This window comes from Dysidea avara, chromosome 4, assembly GCF_963678975.1.
Source record: "Dysidea avara chromosome 4, odDysAvar1.4, whole genome shotgun sequence".
Lineage (NCBI taxonomy): Eukaryota > Metazoa > Porifera > Demospongiae > Dictyoceratida > Dysideidae > Dysidea > Dysidea avara.
The window spans coordinates 33,846,193-33,864,740 of NC_089275.1; the positions used below are offsets into that span (position 1 = coordinate 33,846,193).

Genomic DNA, 18,548 nt, shown 5'->3' on the forward strand with positions numbered 1-18,548 from the left:
AGGTAGGTAGGTATGGTACCGCCCAAGTGTAATGTCACACTGTGCAATTACGTGCGATTAAAAAACTCGCTAAAAAGTGGATGTGGCACCTTTTTCGATTGCGAGCCTGCATCCCTCAAATCAACGGATGGAGACTCACAATTGAAACAGGTGCCACACCCCCTTTTAGTGACTTTCTAATTGTGTGTAATTGCATGCGTGCGAGCAAGTGTGATTTACACATGGGTGGTATTGTAGGTAGGTACACACACACACTCACGCACACAATGGTCTCCTTTCCTCTTGTTTGCGGACTGATATGACCATTGAAAAAGAAGGAACACATCAAAAATTCAAAATCTGAGTGTTGTAACCCAGACTTCTCCATTGGGAGACAAAATAAAAGGCACTGACGTCCCCAAATCGCATTAAATACTGTACTATAATAGAACAGTCATGAACATTGATATATTAGTCTAGTCAAGTATAAGCACCCTGGGGTATTGATAAGGGCCACTTTGAGGATATGTGCAGCAGTCTGGGCAAGAGACTAATATGTGTCATCAAAATGATGACATTATGTTGTACAAGTTCCCTTCAATTCTAATTTTTTAAACAAAGAGAAACAGCCAGGGTAATTATCAAGGTGTCTAGGGGAAGAGCAGCATCCACTTAGACACAAAACAGCTGAGCAACTTAAAAAGCTAAGTATAGTATCAAAGCCAACAAAGTGTGCAACTGTAGGGCTTTCCCTAATGGGTGGCAATGCACAAAGCCAACCTGTTAAGGGATATATCAGTAGTTGGTCCACAAAATAAACTTAGACTAGCCTAGGGACTATACGTAGCACATGAAGCTGAAAATTGGCAATTAGCCCAAATTCAGACATATCAGTATCAGACCCTGATATACACTGCTACATCCCTTATACTGGCTACCAGCAACATGGCATAATAATTTCACATACCAATGATAATTGCTAAGGACTCTATCCTCACATTGCCTACCAGATTACAGGCCCAAGTTACTGGCAATGGAATCTAGCTCACTATGACATTGGTTACACTTGCAACAGTAATTGGATTTCTGGAATGGTAAAGCAGAGCATTCGTATCTATGACAACAGATGCACACAAAAGTAATACGACCAAAATGAGGATTGTATAACAGTTGCTACTGTAAGTGCATTGCCAATTGTTTATTACATGTATTATCTATGGTTACATACCTTTCAGTAACGTGTCACAAATGTGCTTTTGGCTGTCAACTTTCTGAAGGGCTTCAATGAACATGAACAGTTTTGATACATCAAGTGTTCGGATATGCTCCAATATAAAAGAATTCTTCATGTAGTTGATTGGGATATGTAATGACAAAATATCTTGGTCACTATTACTAAGTAACATTTTTGCAAACATCGTCTTAAATATTTTATTGGGATCCATGGCTTCTAGCAAATATTGGTAGTGATCGCAGAAAATCTGAATCGGGTTTTCTGTAACAGCACATTAAAAGTCAAATTGTGTATAAATATAATTACAGTACAGTATTAATTACAGTCTATGTATATACATTGCAAAGAAGATTAGTATACAGTACATCTACAGTGGTCACATGAACAAATATTAAAAGATACTTTAAAGTTTTAAAAAGATGTTAAAAGGACAATATTAATGCAATACCATGTGACTGCTTTTAATAAACAAACCACACCTAACACTGTTTCAAACTCTATTTGCTTTACTTATCTGATGACAGTCAGATTGACAACAAATGACTGCTTGACCATGGCTGGTTTCACCAGTGTGGTTGGTCAGGACCACTTTTGTAAAGTTTGAGATACTGTATCTGATAGAGCAGTCAGATATTCTAATAGAGCAGTCAGTTACCTTATTTCTTGAATGCTGCTGATTAATGGTTTAATATAGCCAGTGGTTAATCAGGGAGGGGGGAACAGGCCCCCCTGGGCTAGCTATTGCTCCCCCTAAGTTTATACCTAAAGCCTTGAGAAATGGAAAGGTTTAATTGATTCCAAATTTGTATAATCCAATGGTCAATATTCAATGGTATCACAGTAAAATTTCACCAAAATTGACTATATTTATGCCTAAATTTTCAAAACTTTCCTGGGAGAGCATTCCCCCAGACACCCCTAGAATCCGAAGCAGCTTACTTTGCCCCCCCCCCCCCCCAAGCTTAATATTCTGGGTTGAGTCCTGATAGCTCCAGTTTCATGCATAAACTTGTTATTTCAAACATTGTCCCTAGCACCGTATCTAAAACTGTTACTAAATCAATAAAATGCTTTGTTGGCAGGAAACCGAGTGTAAAACAACACATTTAAAGAGAATCACACAATTAAAGCAATCAAATCTTCTGATGCTTTGAAATGGAATGTCAACAGTCATGTTTTATACCTCCCTTAGTTTCCATAGGAGATTGAAGGCCTTTAAATGGTTGTAAACGAGTTAACATTAATTATCCCAATCACAGGACAATACTGTATATCAAAACATGGCTACCCTGGTTTGCGATATATGGTAATGATTTTGTACACGTGCGCGTAACCACAGGTATGGCCAGCTGCACTAAAATAAATGGCGTGTTGCTATGGGGGAGCCACGTAGCACAGCGGTCATGCCCCTGGGCTCACACACTGGGGGCACCAGGTTCAATTCCAGGTCTGGATTTTGGCTGTTTTTTTTTTGTTGTTGTTGTTTGGGACCCTCTTTATTTGTCCAAGTTCTTTTTTATTTACATGACTGCCAGACAGACATCCACTGCATTTTTATTAATAAAATTCGCTTGTGCGCATTTTACATATGGTTGACGTTTTTGTTATAACTCCATGACTGTTAGTGCGATTTCTTTCAAACCACAAAAGGTTTGCACTACGATGGTTACTCCTGTACAGACTGATTTTCTACTCTCTCTTACTTACCTCATGAACCATCTTTTATCTGGTAAGGGCCCCTCCTGCTTAGCTCCATGGTTGTGTGGTGCTCCTTTAACTGCCCTGCTTAAGAAAGGTGGAGGTGTTTGCCCTATTATTGCTGATGAGGTTCCACGTCAATTGGCAAGTTGTCTTTGTTGTCTACAGTGGCATAGCTACCATTGAGGCAACCAAGGCAGCTGCCTTGGTAAAACAATGCTCAACTGAACAGGCTGAGCTGGGCCGAGTTTTGGATTCCCGAATTTTCTACTCAAACATTACTAGACAGCATTACTGTACCACACTCAATAGTATCTATGGCTGTAGTACTAAACAGGGCCAGAAACCATGGTGACACAGTCCGGCATTGGATGTATCACTTTTGAGCTACTTGAATTTGTAAAAAGATCGAGATACTCTAATAGAGCAGTCATAGTAATATACTCTAATAGAACATTTAGTACAGATTATAGCCACTGTTCTCATTACACTGCTTGGTCTAAATCATTTACGTACATTTATGTTATATGTTAATCAATTGATATCGATCATGCATATCATGTATTAGCAGATACAATAAAAAACAGCCTCCATATGCCATTTCAAAGTATATGATTTTAAAATTTTCCTCAAGGGAGCATGCCCCTAGACTTCCTAGCTTGACATGCTTAGCACATGCAGTTGAATATCACATCAAAGAGATAATCTGTGACTTAAAACACCACATCAGATCAATGCTGAAAAAGGTAGTATGCATGACTATGACCTCTGTTGCAGCCCACGATGGCCTGATCACTCAAAATATCTCTGGAGTAGTCTAATTCAGTTTTTATGTTGAGTGCAATTACACTAGTCTAATAATTGAAGCATGGTATGCATATACTGTAGTATGGACTAAGCTGGAGCATTGCTTATGACATGTAGAAAATGCTCAGAGTCTTCTGAAACAATTTCTTCCATCCAACTAGAGAGTCAACCTGCAAATGCTGTACCACCCATGCTTGAAAGTGTGTGTGAATCAGTAGAGTCAGAAGCTGACCATCTCAATGTATAAATTTTGCCTTGGTAAAATTTTTTTCCTGGCTATGTCACTGGTCTAGTAGTCCACCCTTCCTTCCCCCACATATTTTTACCCTATGGAGAAGTTGGTGTTAGCATTCCTGGAGGCTTGGAAAGTGCTATTCACATCACTCGTCACTTTGTTTCTTGTCATGGTAGTGATGGTTCCTTGGCTTTGCTGAAAGTGGATATGAAAAATGCCTTTAATGAATGTGATCGCTCTGCCTTTTTCTTCATGTATCTAAGGATTGTCCAGAGATCAGTGCCTGGTTGAAGTGGTGCTATTTTCAGCCAGCTGAGCTTCGATTTGGTAGCAGACGAGTTTTAAGCTTCCTCTGGGGTGCAACAGGGTGATCCTCTAGGCCCCTACTATTTTCTCTTGTCATTCTACAATTCATTGATGTTGTTCACCTTCCTGACCTTGTTAAGCTAAATCTTTGGTACCTTGATGATGGTACCTTTGTGGGTACACGGTCCTCTTTATTTTCCTGTTGCCTCTCTTTGCGTCTCATGGACCAATGATGGCTTACACCCGGGTGTATCTTTCATCGTCACTCTGCCTTTTTTGATGTCTCCGTATGCAGTACTACTCAGCCAACTTATATTTCCTCATCTACTTCTTGTGCTGGGGTGGCTGCTGCAGCTGGAGAGTTGGCCAAGGATGAGAAACATCTCACAGTTGTAAAAGGTAGGAGCAAATTTTATTCCCTCAGTAGTGGAAACTTTTGGAGTCTGGACCTCATTTGCTTTGCAATCTTTAAACATCATTACTGACTGAACCACTCCCAGTAGTGGTGTTCCTCCCAAGTTAGCTAGAAAAAATCTCTTCCAGCAACTGTCTGTTGCCTTATGGACTAACAATGCCAGAATGATCCTCAGATATTGGCTCTGTAGGGGCCTGATGATGACAATCTCCTTTACCCTTAGTTAATAGTAGTAGTAGTGTATTTGTAGTAGTAGAGTTAATTTTTTGTGTGTCCCCCATATTGTATGACAATGTCTAGTTTGTGAAAAAATTATAGTCCTAAAAAAAAAAGAAGTAAATATTCAAGTCATTTCTTCAAACGGTTTTACCCTGTGGCTGTGACAAAATATCACTATAAAAGTTTTCAAAATAATTGCATATAACTCCCTTGTTCTTTATCCAAAGTATACAAAATTTGGATTGTAAACATGCTACATTATGTCCTTACAGCCTTCCAAATTTTGAAAAAAATAGACTAAAGCATGCATGAGTTATAGCAATCTTTCTAAGTGTTGCAAAAAGAAGATGAATGAAAAATACGAAGAAACTAAGACAAACTTTGAAGGCGCATATCTCAATGATGGCCTGGTGGATTTAGCTCAAATTTGAAATGGGAGGCGCCCAACTCCGAGGGAGTTTCCACAGCAAAAATGGTTAATTTACGTGTAGCCATTATCAAGCTACGGATGCGTGAAAACGGAGTTTTCTTGGTTCCTGTAAAATACACACTTGTCTGTCACGTATCCACACTGGTTGTACTTGGCCGCAGGATACACTATCGTGTGTCTTGATGTTCTAACAGAACAGTCACAAGTTAAATTGTAGCTAGCTGTGCTACAGCAAAAACTAAACAAACCAGTATTTTTTTAAATTGTTCATTTAAAAATGAAGTAGGGATGTACATAAAAGTTAGTGAAACAAGAGATGAATGATAGTATTTCAGCATAGCTCAGTGGGAAACTCCCTACTTTGGCACATTAGCTATAACAATTATTTTGCTCAATGCCAAACTAGGGACTTTCCCACTGAGCTATGCTGTAATTAATACCATCATTCATCTGTTGCTTCACTACATTTTCATTGCATAGATCCCTCTACTTCATTTAACATATTTAAATACTAGTAATGATAATGTACAGCATGTGCATTAGTAAATAATATACATATATTGTATGTACATACAGTATACACAGTACACACATATGGTTTGTATGTCATAAATACATAATATTACATACTTGATACAGAATCATTAGGAGCTTCAACAGTGTATCTTCCAATTGTTACACGTAGCAAATTTAACTCTGAAAACATTTTAGTATTAAGACAAGCTGAATGATAAGCATAATCAACCAGACAAGAAGGAATTATCCATCTTATACAAACACATCCCTCCTCAATGCATTGTGGCAATATTGCACCAGTATGAAGGGCAAGAATATTATTTTGCAATTTAGCTGTGAAGCCATGAAGTTCGCCAACAGTAACATCTTTCTTCTGCAATTTGGTAACCAATTCACTACAGTGTTCGTTTTCCTTATAAACTTGAATTTTCTGGATCATAGCTCCCACACTTTTGGTAAGTTCTTTTAGTTTTACAGGTGAAAAAGTTGACTCATAATTTTTTACGGACTTGACCAAACACTCATTTTTAGAGAGGCTTGCTAAAAATTTTAATAAGCCTGGATTGAGAAAATTATGACAAGGTAGGTCATAAATATTCTGAAATACGTCATCCATTGAAGAAACCCTAAAAGAGTTCTTTATTCCAAACTTGCGACAATAATTTGAACACCAACGGCTGACATCAGCAATCTTTTTACTAGGATATCTTCTAAATTCTTCCAAAAATGTTTCAGTTAAAACTTCAAAAGCTATAAACATTTCTTGATCTGCTGTGAATTCAAGTGGGTTAGCTAGAAAATTATGTGAAAGCATAATGAAACAATTTATGTAGATTATGCATACATTATTTGATTAAATGTTAAGTATGTAATAGTTGTAACACACCCGTACATGTACTTGTATCTGATTTCTAAACACAACAACCGAAGGTCACAGGCCCGAGGCTGGAGTGTTTACAAATAAAGGAGGCCAATATTTGCTATAATTGCTGATTACTGTGAAACAATTTGACTGTCTTGATGATTACATAATTCATTAGTTGCAAGTTTTGTGGGAATGTGCACATGATAAATTGATGCTGATTCAGTTTATGATTCTGTCCGGCCATTCAAATTTAAATGTGACATTCATTGCTGAGTAGTGCAGCAATCTGAAGTCTTCAATAACCTAATTTATTAACATTCAAACAAGCGTGTGGTATGTATATATGCATATCAGTGCTGATTAAACTCAGCTGTTGTACTGCTTCCAATTCTATCAGAGAGTAAAAGCAAAGCTGTGGATTAATATGCACAGTAGTGTGTCGCACGGTCAAGAAAGCCAGCACGCCACACCATGAGTATATTGACAGGAAGAAAGAAAATGCTATTTTCATGCATTCATAGTTCCGTGCTGCCCTTATGAAACAGCATGATTTTTTTGCTGTGAACATGCCCACCAATGTCAGTACTCCACATACCAAATTTCAGCAAAATCGCCTCAGATATTCCCGAGATATGAGATTTCAAAAATTGGCTTAATTTCTTGGGTTTTTCCTTCTTATTTTCTTCCTCTTTTCGTACACTTGCAAAAACTGCCATAAAGCGCGAGCACCACATCCAATTTCCTTGAAATTTGGCACACAGAAGGGGGTATATCGGCACATCTTATTACCAAGATTGGCTGGAATATTATAAGTAGTCGAGGAGTTATTAATGATTATTCAAGAAACATAACACCAATATGTTGTCACACCTACAGGGTAAACCACTTACGAGTGCAAGAAGCTGAAAATTGGTACATGGATAGGTTAACTATTGAGCCTCATCGAGCTAAAGACCACAAAGATACAACAAACAGATCAACAGTGTGTAACAATTATGCAATCAAGATTAGCTAATAAAATCAATTACTTTCCACGCCAACCAGAAAAACTGCTTGGATTAATGCTTAGAAAATCGCTGTACAGATGGAGTAATCATCTTAGAAAAGCTCTTCAATGGTGTAGAAGAATCAGACATAAAGCCACGGAGTTATAACATGAAATCCAACTCCTTATAGAAGCGCGATGTCGAGATACACTAATAGAACAGTCACCCGAGCAGTCAACTATAAGAAGTAAATTACTTTATTAAAGCATTCATCCATGTCTTGTAGAGAATTTAACTTAATGATAAGCCACTCTGTCAACTACAATAAAGTCACCCTGTAGAGAGATCAGATAGAATCAAGTCAACCTGTAGAGGATTTACCTACAGAAAACTATCCAGTAGAAAGTTCAGCTATCTTGCAATTTTTTCTGTAGAGTTTAGTTAGGTTACAAGTCACTCTGTGGTGAGTTCAACTACATACAAACTGTTCACTATGTAGTCTAAGAGTACAGCTACATTGTGATTCTCTCTGTAAAAATTTCAGCTACATACACATTTCCCTGTAGAGTATTCAGCTGCAAGCAATTCATCCTGCATTGCGTTATGATTAATCAACACAATTGTAATAATTACTAAATGATATTGTTAAAAGTACATGTATAGCTAAAGAGTAGTGTTGCACCGATATGAGATTTTGCCAATATTCCGATAACTGATGTTGGATGATATTTTCATGCTGATAAATGTAGCCGATCTGATATAGCACAGCATGTCTATCTTGTAGCAATTTTTACTAGAAATTTGATTGTGAAGAGTCAATTTAGCTTGTTTATAGCAGCAGTATTGCTATAACAACAGCTGACAGTACACTGAAGCAGTAATAACAACATTGTAATCCAGGAAAATGCAACTCAATGCATTTGTAAACATCATGAGCATGCATTTCTAAATAAATACATAATATTTTCACATCTTTTTTTCACCCTGGCTTTTTGGAGGCCACACCCTTTTTTACAGCTCGCCTGTTTTTGATTAGATATTCATTGCATGCAGACTAATAAAGCAGCCGTTAGTTTAATGCATTGACAAAAACCACAAGTTTTTTTTTTTTGTTTTTAACCAGATTGTGTGACTAAAGGAGGTACTTAGCCATGTTACAACCTTTTGTATATGGGTAGCTAGAAAAGGCAGTTATGGTTGGACAGACATTTACATGCTTTTAACATACCTTAATTAACTTTAATTTTCACCTAACATTGTTGTGTATAGTGTCTTAGCGATGTCATTTTTGTACGCATAGCTCTTATCCAAATTATTTAATAGTTATACCATGGCCACGAGGGATTTGCCTGATATATATGCCCAAGCCCGAGGGCCGCGGGCATATATATCAGGCAAATCCAGAGTGGCCATGGTATAAGTAATATATACCACTCTGGCATGCTCACCTAATAGGTGAAGGAAGACAAACCTGCATTCACCACATTACTTTTATACAGAGGTTTGCAAAAATCGATTGTGGGTTTAAATTGTGGGCACAAAAAAGAAATGATTGTGGGTTTCACTGGTTGTAGTGATACCATTTTAAACCAAATAATCACTTTGTGGATGAATAAAGTTACCTAAGGTGCTAAAATAAACACTTAGACATATAGGTTGTGAATGTTTGAGGTATCTTTTCGTGCAGTTGAAATGTACTCTGTAGAAAAACAATCCCCACATTGCAAAAATGATTATTTAGTGATGCTTAGTAACTGAACTATGCAATGCTAACTCAATCATTTCTTTTTACTTCACAACAATGCCCCTGACTAAATCAACATGTTTAATTCAAACCCACAATGCAAAACTTTAAGCAGCTCCAATTCAAACCCACAATGCAAAACTTTAAGCATCTCTATATAAATAATCAAAGGGAACTGATGCTTTGTAGCTGCCTCAGCATCAAAGGCAGTTGTGGTCAGGGCTATATCATGATATTGCCCTAACCACAGGGCAATATCTAGATATTGCCCTGTGGTCAGGGAAATATGTGATATATAACCCTGTGATTTCCTTTGATCTGAGGTGTCAAAGTGGTATATAAGCACATGTGCAATGATATGGTAGCATACACCTCCACGTACTGTTACACACATGCTTTAGAATTGTAATGTAAGCATAGAGGTTTACTCTCGCAAGCCAGTTTCCTGGAACTCATGGCTTTCAGTATAAGACACATGCGCCTATACTGGCTAAGAGACTATGTTGGAGCATGCCAGCTAAATATCTATGACACTGCATCAGATTTCTAGAGTATGTGTACAACAGTATATGGTCTATAGTACTCTGTATCTCCTTTGCACATAGGCTTATAAATAAATAAGCACTAGCTATGCAAAGATGACGTCTGCATCTGTAAGCAAAGACTATATACAAGACAACATTATAGGTAAGAAAATTAAAGTGTCTTTTGCAAATGTCTATTCGACTACTCTTTGTAAACAATTTACAATATGACTTGTGTGTTTTCAGGCTAGGAGGAAGGCCAGACATAATGAATTGATAGTTTGGAGTGACCACTAAAGCATGGCCAAGGTAAACTGTGAGGTTAACAGGTTACTATGTTGGCCCAGTCTGTTTGTCTCAGTTGTCTATGTACCTGTATTGCAGTAAAATCCTGATAGCCATTAGCAGTTTTTACTAGTGGTATTCACCTGTATACATTCATTTTATATTTTACGCTAAGTAGAATGAACAATATATCAGTGCATCTCTTAGAATTTTGACTTTAGTGATAGAGCATTGTATAGTACACGGCAGTATGACCACTAAGGCAAATCCATTTCACAGAAGACCTTTTATGTGAGTGGTTGAGCAGTGATCAGTTGTACAGTACAGTGTAGATTGGTCACCTCATTGCTTGAAACAAACACTCAAGTTGGCAGAAACACAAGCAGGAAAGGAGAAACAACAAAAAGTTAAATGTCCGGGCAAATCACTTGTTGTCCACTCAACTTTCATACTGTCCTGACATGTCTTACAAGTTATTTCACACACTGCTTTTCAGAATCATTGCATGTGTAAATAAGTCTGTATATTGTATGAGTACATGTAAACATGAGCAGCACTTACCACTATGCTGCTCTAACTGTTCATTCTCTTGATCAGTGTGACTTTGCTGACCATGAATTGGCGTGCTTACAACTGGTTGTATGGGTCCTGTGAAAAAAGAGTGCCTGTTTTCTAGTTAGAACTACGTACATAGTTTATTAGCATTAATTGCTTTGTAAATAAAATTGCCTTAAAATTGCCTTAAAACTGCTGTATGTAAATGTGTATATAATAGACAGCTGTAGAGATATCTATAATCATATAAAGTTTGATAAATTTATTTCTGTAGGGTTGAAATATTGTTGACACAGATTAACCATTTCCCCAAATGTAGCAAATGGGATGTGATCCAGACACATGTACACATTACCAAAATATATGCATGTATAGGAATTAAAACAGGGTCACAATTAACATATACAATAATATTTTGGATACATGTGCAGAAACAAGACTCCTAAGATAAAAGCCGTGCATATATGTAACAACACAGTTGTATAGCTAAATACGCACATGTACTAGCAAAGATATACTCAAACTTGATGATGTCATAGTCAGTTTGAAATGCATGTACATAGCTGTGGAGTGAAGTACAGGTACAGAATTTTATGCCTTTTTGATTGACAGGAAACTTTGTAACTGAAATATATACCTCACAGGTTACCAAGAAGTATGCAGTAATGCTTATTGTGTACAATGTGAGAGGCAAGTGCGTAGCTATGTAGCTGCAAGCCTAGGGATTGTGGGCATAAAGAATCTGCGGTAACAGAACAACGCAGAAAAGAATACAAGCGTAAGAGTTAGACTTATAGAGTAGTTCCCTTGACAAAATGCGACTCAAGTACTACAAAATACATATATGCATTCAAATAAATTCTGGCAAAGTAGGTATATCCTGGTATAATATATCCACCCCAAAAACACCTTCGCTGTAAAAAAGGTGCGCCCAAGAAACTACAAGTACCTGGAACCCAATGTAAAAAAACAAAAAGAAAAAACAGCTCAGCTGAAGTGAAAAGTAACTGGTAACTTAAAGAGCTGATATCTGAAGCGGCCAAGAATATAATTATTAAAGTTTAATCCATGCAAGAACACCTTGGCTATAATACAGGTGTGTACATGAAAGTAACTGGCAACTGAAATGGCTGATATCTGAAGCGGCCAAGAATGAATGGTCATATACAACTAATTCAAAAATTTAACACTGAACCTTTATAATTCAGCTGTGTTCTATATTCACTCTTGCTGCATCGTAAAGTAATTTCTTTTAACTCTAATTGGCTGGTAATTTGGCCGCCTTTTTAATAGTCAGTATAATAGAGCAAAAAAAGGCGGCCAAATTACCAGCCAATTAGAGTTAAAAGAGATTACTTTACGATGCAGCAAGAGTGAATATAGAACACAGCTGAATTATAAAGGTTCAGTGTTAAATTTTTGAATTAGTTGTATATGACCATTCACTCTTGGCCGCTTCAGATATCAGCCATTTCAGTTGCCAGTTACTTTCATGTACACACCTGTATTATAGCCAAGGTGTTCTTGCATGGATTAAACTTTAGTAATTGTATTCTTGGCCGCTTCAGATATCAGCTCTTTAACCCTTTAAGGACCGCTGCCGTAATATTACGTCCAAGATTATTGGCAGTAAACAAAGAGCTATAACTCCGCAACAAATAAAGCTATTAGATCGAAACAGGGGCCATTGTATTCGCCATTCATAGGCGATTCTTTTGATATATAAGGCCAACTTATCACGCAAAACTAAGCCTGTGTAAAATTCCTAACAAAGTACAAACATTTAATATTTGCACAACAATAAAACTAACCTTGTAGAAATCGCTCCATAACTTTGGCTGTGTTCATCGTATTAACTTCAAATAAAGCTCAGAGTGCTCACTATTTAGAGGCGAATAATGTGACATACAAGATCACGTGATGCGGTTTTAAAAAACTAAAATGGCGGATTGTTCATATTGATTGTGTCACGAAGAAATCGATCGCGTGTAGGTGTTTGAAACTCACCTTAGTGCTTTTAAGACATTGGTTCTACACTTTGGTAAGTTAGATAATGTTGTTTATTATTGTCAGGCGAGTCTTTTAGTATAATTTGTTATACAATTGAGCACTTGTAGGGGCTTTGTCAATGCTATAAACTTATTATATTTTTAAAAAACACTAAATGCACAATAATCATAAAACGTGTGGGCTTTCAGGGTAGACTATGCACACAATTTTTGGTCCTTAAAGGGTTAAGTTACCAGTTACTTTTCACTTCAGCTGAGCTGTTTTTTCTTTTTGTTTTTTTACATTGGGTTCCAGGTACTTGTAGTTTCTTGGGCGCACCTTTTTTACAGCGAAGGTGTTTTTGGGATGGATATCACTCATTTTTGTCAGTGATAGACTCTACATTTGGTTTAAAAGGTAATTTTTTTTGGAAATGAGCAATTAACATTAATGCAGAATATTATCTTGGAGATTCAGTAAAATCCAAACATAATAATGATTGTTTCATAACACCGTAAATTCGGAAGTATGAATTTACGGTGTAGTATGACTGTTCTATTAGAGTAAATCCATCTTTACTGCCTGAATGTGACGAATATATCTCATATCTGTGCATGTTAAATGCTTCAGACACCTAATTAAACTTGCAAGTGCCTAACTAGTTCACAGTTGCTACACAGCTATAAATACATTTGTAACTGTTATCATCATAATCATTTATCATGTTATAACCATTTTTTAATATTTTGGTCACAACTTCAGGATTAGAGCAGCAGAGAAAGGAATAGAGGACTCAACCATCAAGACTTGTATATGGGAGATGGAACAGTATTGCGATGGACAATGCCGGTACTAACCCCTCAAGGGTGTTGCAGTACAGTATAGATGCAAGACCAGAGCCTCGATCGTCACCTTTTGACTGTGGTCACAACTTCAGGATTGGAGCAGCAGAGAAAGGAATGGAGGACTCAATCATCAAGACTTGGGGAGATGGAATAGTATTGCCATGGACAATGCCATCACTAACCCCTCAAGGATGTCACAGTGCAGTATTGATACAACCACTCCAACCAGTGCAACTTTTTTACTGAAATTTTTATACTTGAAGCAATTGAAACAAAAAAGTTGTAGTACTTATACTTTCCTGAGAGAGCATGTCCCCAGAGTCCCAGACTCCCTTGCCTGTTCAGCAGAATAACAGGATTGAGCCTTACTACCACTTTCACCTTTATTCTTGGCCCGGATGTACATATCAGCAACATAATACAGTAGTTGTAGATAATGCTAGTTAATGCCCCTAGCTATAGGTAGAGCTATACGGGTGGAATTTTTCCCTACTATCACACTATCACAGTAGTTCTTCTAGCAGTTCTTTGCCTGGCCATCATCAACTGCTGTAAAAACATTAGTCTCGTCCCCCAGACCCTTCCTCAAGCATGCTTATCACACAAAAATAACTTAGTTTAGCAGTACAAACAATTATTGACAGCTTATACTATATTAAAGTACACTTACCGCATTGTTGAACCATGTATACCACCAGAATCCACCGGATTGACAACTAACACGTGATCTATTTAGGGGAAATCTCGTGGAAAGTCCCTAATTACCTTAAGCGGACACTCGTGATACGTGGTTTTAAATTGAATGGTTTAAGAATGTAACTGGATGGTGAGGTGTACTTTAATCGGCTCGACTTTAATGAGAAACTCGAGCCCCTCGTGAGAAACTACATCGCTAGAGCAACGCTTGAAGAAGTAAGAGTCAAGAATACTGAGGTACTCTATGACATATGCCGGTCTTGAATGCTAACGAAACGAGGAGTGAAACGTGTCATATCGCCACACACTGATTCACCGTGTTTGTGCGATAGGGTTTTTGACCTGTCCACCAGATGTTGAAAGGAAATTCATTCCACCACATGTTGAAAGGAAATTCATTCCACCACATGTTGAAAGGAAATTCATTCCAACTTGTGAAGTTATTGATATACTCATTGTTGGGGTCCACGGGGACATCGATGATCATTTACCAGTCAGCTGTAAGTAATGTCACAACAGAAGGAAAGGAACCATTTCCATACCCCGGCTATGGCATACTGATTTTCCTGGTCAGTTTATGTACACTCAACCACAGAAATGTAGAACTTTGGTTGCAGGTGGAAAATAAACACCTTTTTACTCAGTTACAAGAGATTCACCCAGCTGGGATAAAATGTTGAAGTGAATGTCATTAGTACCAACTTGTTCATCAGGTATTGGACAATTCCAAGTGTCCAGATTATGCAGTTGTCCTCATGTTCAAGTTTACATGTTTAGGCAAGTTCCACAACATCCTATAATCTATTACTATATCAGTGTGGAATAATGCTTATATGATATTTTTCATATTCCAGACTTTAGGTGTATTGTATTTAACACCTGCTTGTTGATTTTTGCAGGCCATCTGGTCATACTGGTTTATCCACTAGCAGTTGAATGTGATCATGGTACATATGTAAGTTGAGACCACGCAAGAACAAAGATACAGGTGTCATGAATTTCAGGTCAGTTACCATTCAGAGGAATTGTATTATTACAATTGTTCTTTTTGTAGTTATCAATTATCACTGACCAGTTTGTGATAGCGTACTTTTGTTTGACTAATGACCTAATGTTCTGGTTTACATGCTTACCCAACAGTTATGTTACTCACTTAACCTGCATATGGGATATATATTTTTTAGTTCATTTTGATTATCCATCCTTTATTGGTACAGCCTGGCATATTGATTTTTTGCACATTCTCTTTTTAATTCAGTGCCTGCTGGATTGTTTTGTCAGATATCGAAACAGGTGTCTTTGGTGTTGCGACCGATGTTCCAGGTCAGTTTGCAAGTGTGTTTAATTTAAGGTTGACTTCAGTGCCTGCTTATTATTTTACAGGTTTCGGTATCGAGTGTCATGAATTTCAGGTCAGTTGACGTACAGAAGAATTGTATTATTGCAATTGTTGTTTTTTGTAGTTATCAATTATCACTGTATACTAGTGATGTGAATTTGCAGGGTCAGTCTACTCAGATGTATCGGGCATAGTGTTGATGGGTTCAAACAAATACCCAGTGTAGACTGTAGTGGCATCAAGGGTGTTAATTTCCAGGTCAGTTTACATGTTGTGATGTTAGTGATTTTTTCCTAGTACCCAGATGTTAAGTGTATTGTATTTAATGCCCACCTGTTATGTTTTTAAATTATGGTACATCAGTGTAGACAGTAAGCCTTCTGTGTTGTAGTAACTATTTGTTTCGTAATTATGCTGTTGTCCCGGAATGGCACAATTTTTGGGCAACCAGTGTGAAGTCCAGTGGTACAAACATTGTTTTATGACCAAGTTGTGATAGCGTACTTTTGTTTGACTAATGTCCTAATGTTCAGGTTTGACATGCTTACCCAACAGTTATGTTATTCATTCACTTAGCCTGGGATATAATTTTTGTTCATTTTGATTATACAGTACATGCTATTATTAATACAGCCCGGCATATTGATTTTTTGTACATTCTCTTTTAATTCAGTGCCTGCTGGATTGTGTCATCAGATATCGAAACAGGTGTTTTTGGTGTTGCGACCGATGTTCCAGGTCAGTTGCATGAGTGTTTAATTTAAGGTTAACTTCAGTACCTGCTTATTCTTTTACAGGTCTCAGTATCGTCATGCTGACATACAAGAAATCATCACTATTGTTGGAACTATTTTTAGTCAAGTCTTGATGTGATGTTGATTAACGTCGTTACACATTGTTGTATGTTTACCATATGGCAAGAAATTTTCATGGCCATCATGAAATTTGAATATTGTGTAAGTTGTGTGGAACAACCCCAACTCATACATGGTCACTGGCAAACCACGAACCACATTCGAGCCACAACACCACGAACCACATCCGAGCAATCCATTACAAAATTTTGTTGCACCATTTGTGTGTGCATAATACTTAATGAAAGCCACAACACAAGCTACATGGTACACACTACATAGAGGTGGTAACCCCTAAAGCCTTGTTACCTTTTGTATTCACCTTACCAGCCTTTGTGCTTAATCCGTTAAAAATTATATGTAAATAGAGAATTGAAGAGTATGCTTAAAGCACCTTCGCTAGCGATTTTGTTCTTCACACCATAAGACAACTGGCGATTTATAAACGCTCGCATGGGGTGTGGCACTAAATCGAATTTAAAAGATTTCTGCTTAAAACGCCATCCCTAGGGAACTTACGGTTCAGCAAGCTGTCACAATTTGTTTATCAAGCATTAGAGTTTGTGTCCACATCGTGTCTTTAAAAGTTATTGTAGGGAATAGAGGTTTGATTGAAGAAAATACGCATATAGGCAAACCAGGATTGGATAATGTCAGTGCTAGATGGACTATACAAACACGGCTATGTTGACTGGTATAACGTGACAGTAGTTGTAACATAAGGTAGAGAAATAAAGTGAAATACGCCTATTTTTTATTTTGCGATGGTTACTTTTTTATTTTAGCGAGGTCGCAAGAAAACTATGATGATGACGACTCCTAAAGATTTTTTTATCACGTAACGCAATACAAATCTATTGAGAGATGTTGCATAATCTAGGACTAATATTGCGAAACCGGCCCTACACGTAAATAACTCACAGTAGTGGCCGCGCGTCTTTTAATTGGGCGTGCGCTTTGTAGTTTCTTGGCCGCGCGACTCACTACCGTGAGTCTTGATATATCAATTAAAAAAGTACTCATAGTAGTTAATCTGTTCAAATGGTACAGAGTTCATTTGGTTACTCTAATAAAATCAATGGTTACTGACTGTACAACTGTTAGAAAAAATATTCTAATAGAACAGTTACTTCTATAAAAGTATTTAGATATCCAGGGTGAGGTGACATTTCCACTATACTACAATCATGCATAGTTAAACACCAACTAGTGTCTAAAAGGACGTTTTCCTGATATATCTATCACTTTATAAGGTGTTTTAAGGCTATAACTATGGTAGCAAGCTAAACTGCGACATTTTAAAAGTGGGCATGGCACTCATGAAGAGACGAACATAGATCGCGTAATATCAAAAAGTAGCTGCAATAAAGACAATAATGTGTATTTGTAACCCTTTCTTAGACTATGAGTGTACTACGAAGCTTTGAAGGATACTTTTATAGTTTACTTAACCATCAAACCCACAAAACAGTTGAAGCTTTGTCCCAGCCCTAGTATGTACACTGTATGTACGTATATCTTTAAGGACCTAATCTACATACGTGACCGGATCTACAAGAACCTCATAAGTTAGTGTATTTTTTCGAATTCCATTTTATTACATTCTCTTTATCTAGATAGCTAGAGAATGATCAACCAAAGTTTCAGCCCTAGAAGCCTTCAAGTTTCAAAAATTAATTTGTACAATGATAATACAGAAAATATGTAAACTATAAGCACTTAATTAAATGGTCATAATTTACGAATGCAGTCCTCTACCGAGATGAAACTTATACCATCAGATTCTCCATGAACAAGCGAATCCATTGCTGGGTAGTGGGTAAGTTTTGCCTTCCATTCCCTCAGGGCAAAGGCGAAAACGTGAGAAAAAGCAATAGTAAACCACTTGTCCAATGCAAGGCAGACTAACGTTTATATCTATCTCCATAGGAGCACTGAAAGATTTCTGAATTCCTCTTGCTTTGGGATGGTACCAAGGTATTAACCATTACCACATTCCTTTACTATGATAGAAGCACTCACAAAAT

General features: G+C 37.3%; 1 protein-coding gene and 1 long non-coding RNA gene across 3 annotated transcripts in view; one reads left to right on the plus strand and one right to left on the minus strand.

The window, feature by feature from the left end:
* LOC136254763 (uncharacterized) overlaps positions 1-18,548 on the minus strand; it is a 106,315-nt gene that overhangs the window by 78,152 nt on the left and 9,615 nt on the right. Inside the window, exons 5-7 of one of the 2 annotated variants that reach the window (XM_066047500.1) lie at positions 10,805-10,891; positions 5,954-6,631; positions 1,208-1,474 (exon numbers count right to left, since the gene is read on the minus strand). In XM_066047500.1, coding sequence (XP_065903572.1) covers positions 1,208-1,474; positions 5,954-6,631; positions 10,805-10,891 — 1,032 coding nt within the window. The remainder of the gene's footprint in view (positions 1-1,207; positions 1,475-5,953; positions 6,632-10,804; positions 10,892-18,548) is intronic. The other variant, XM_066047501.1, reaches the window with a different exon arrangement.
* Positions 1-18,548, plus strand: part of LOC136254764 (uncharacterized) — a 64,912-nt gene that overhangs the window by 25,589 nt on the left and 20,775 nt on the right. The gene's annotated exons all lie outside the window — the stretch shown is intronic.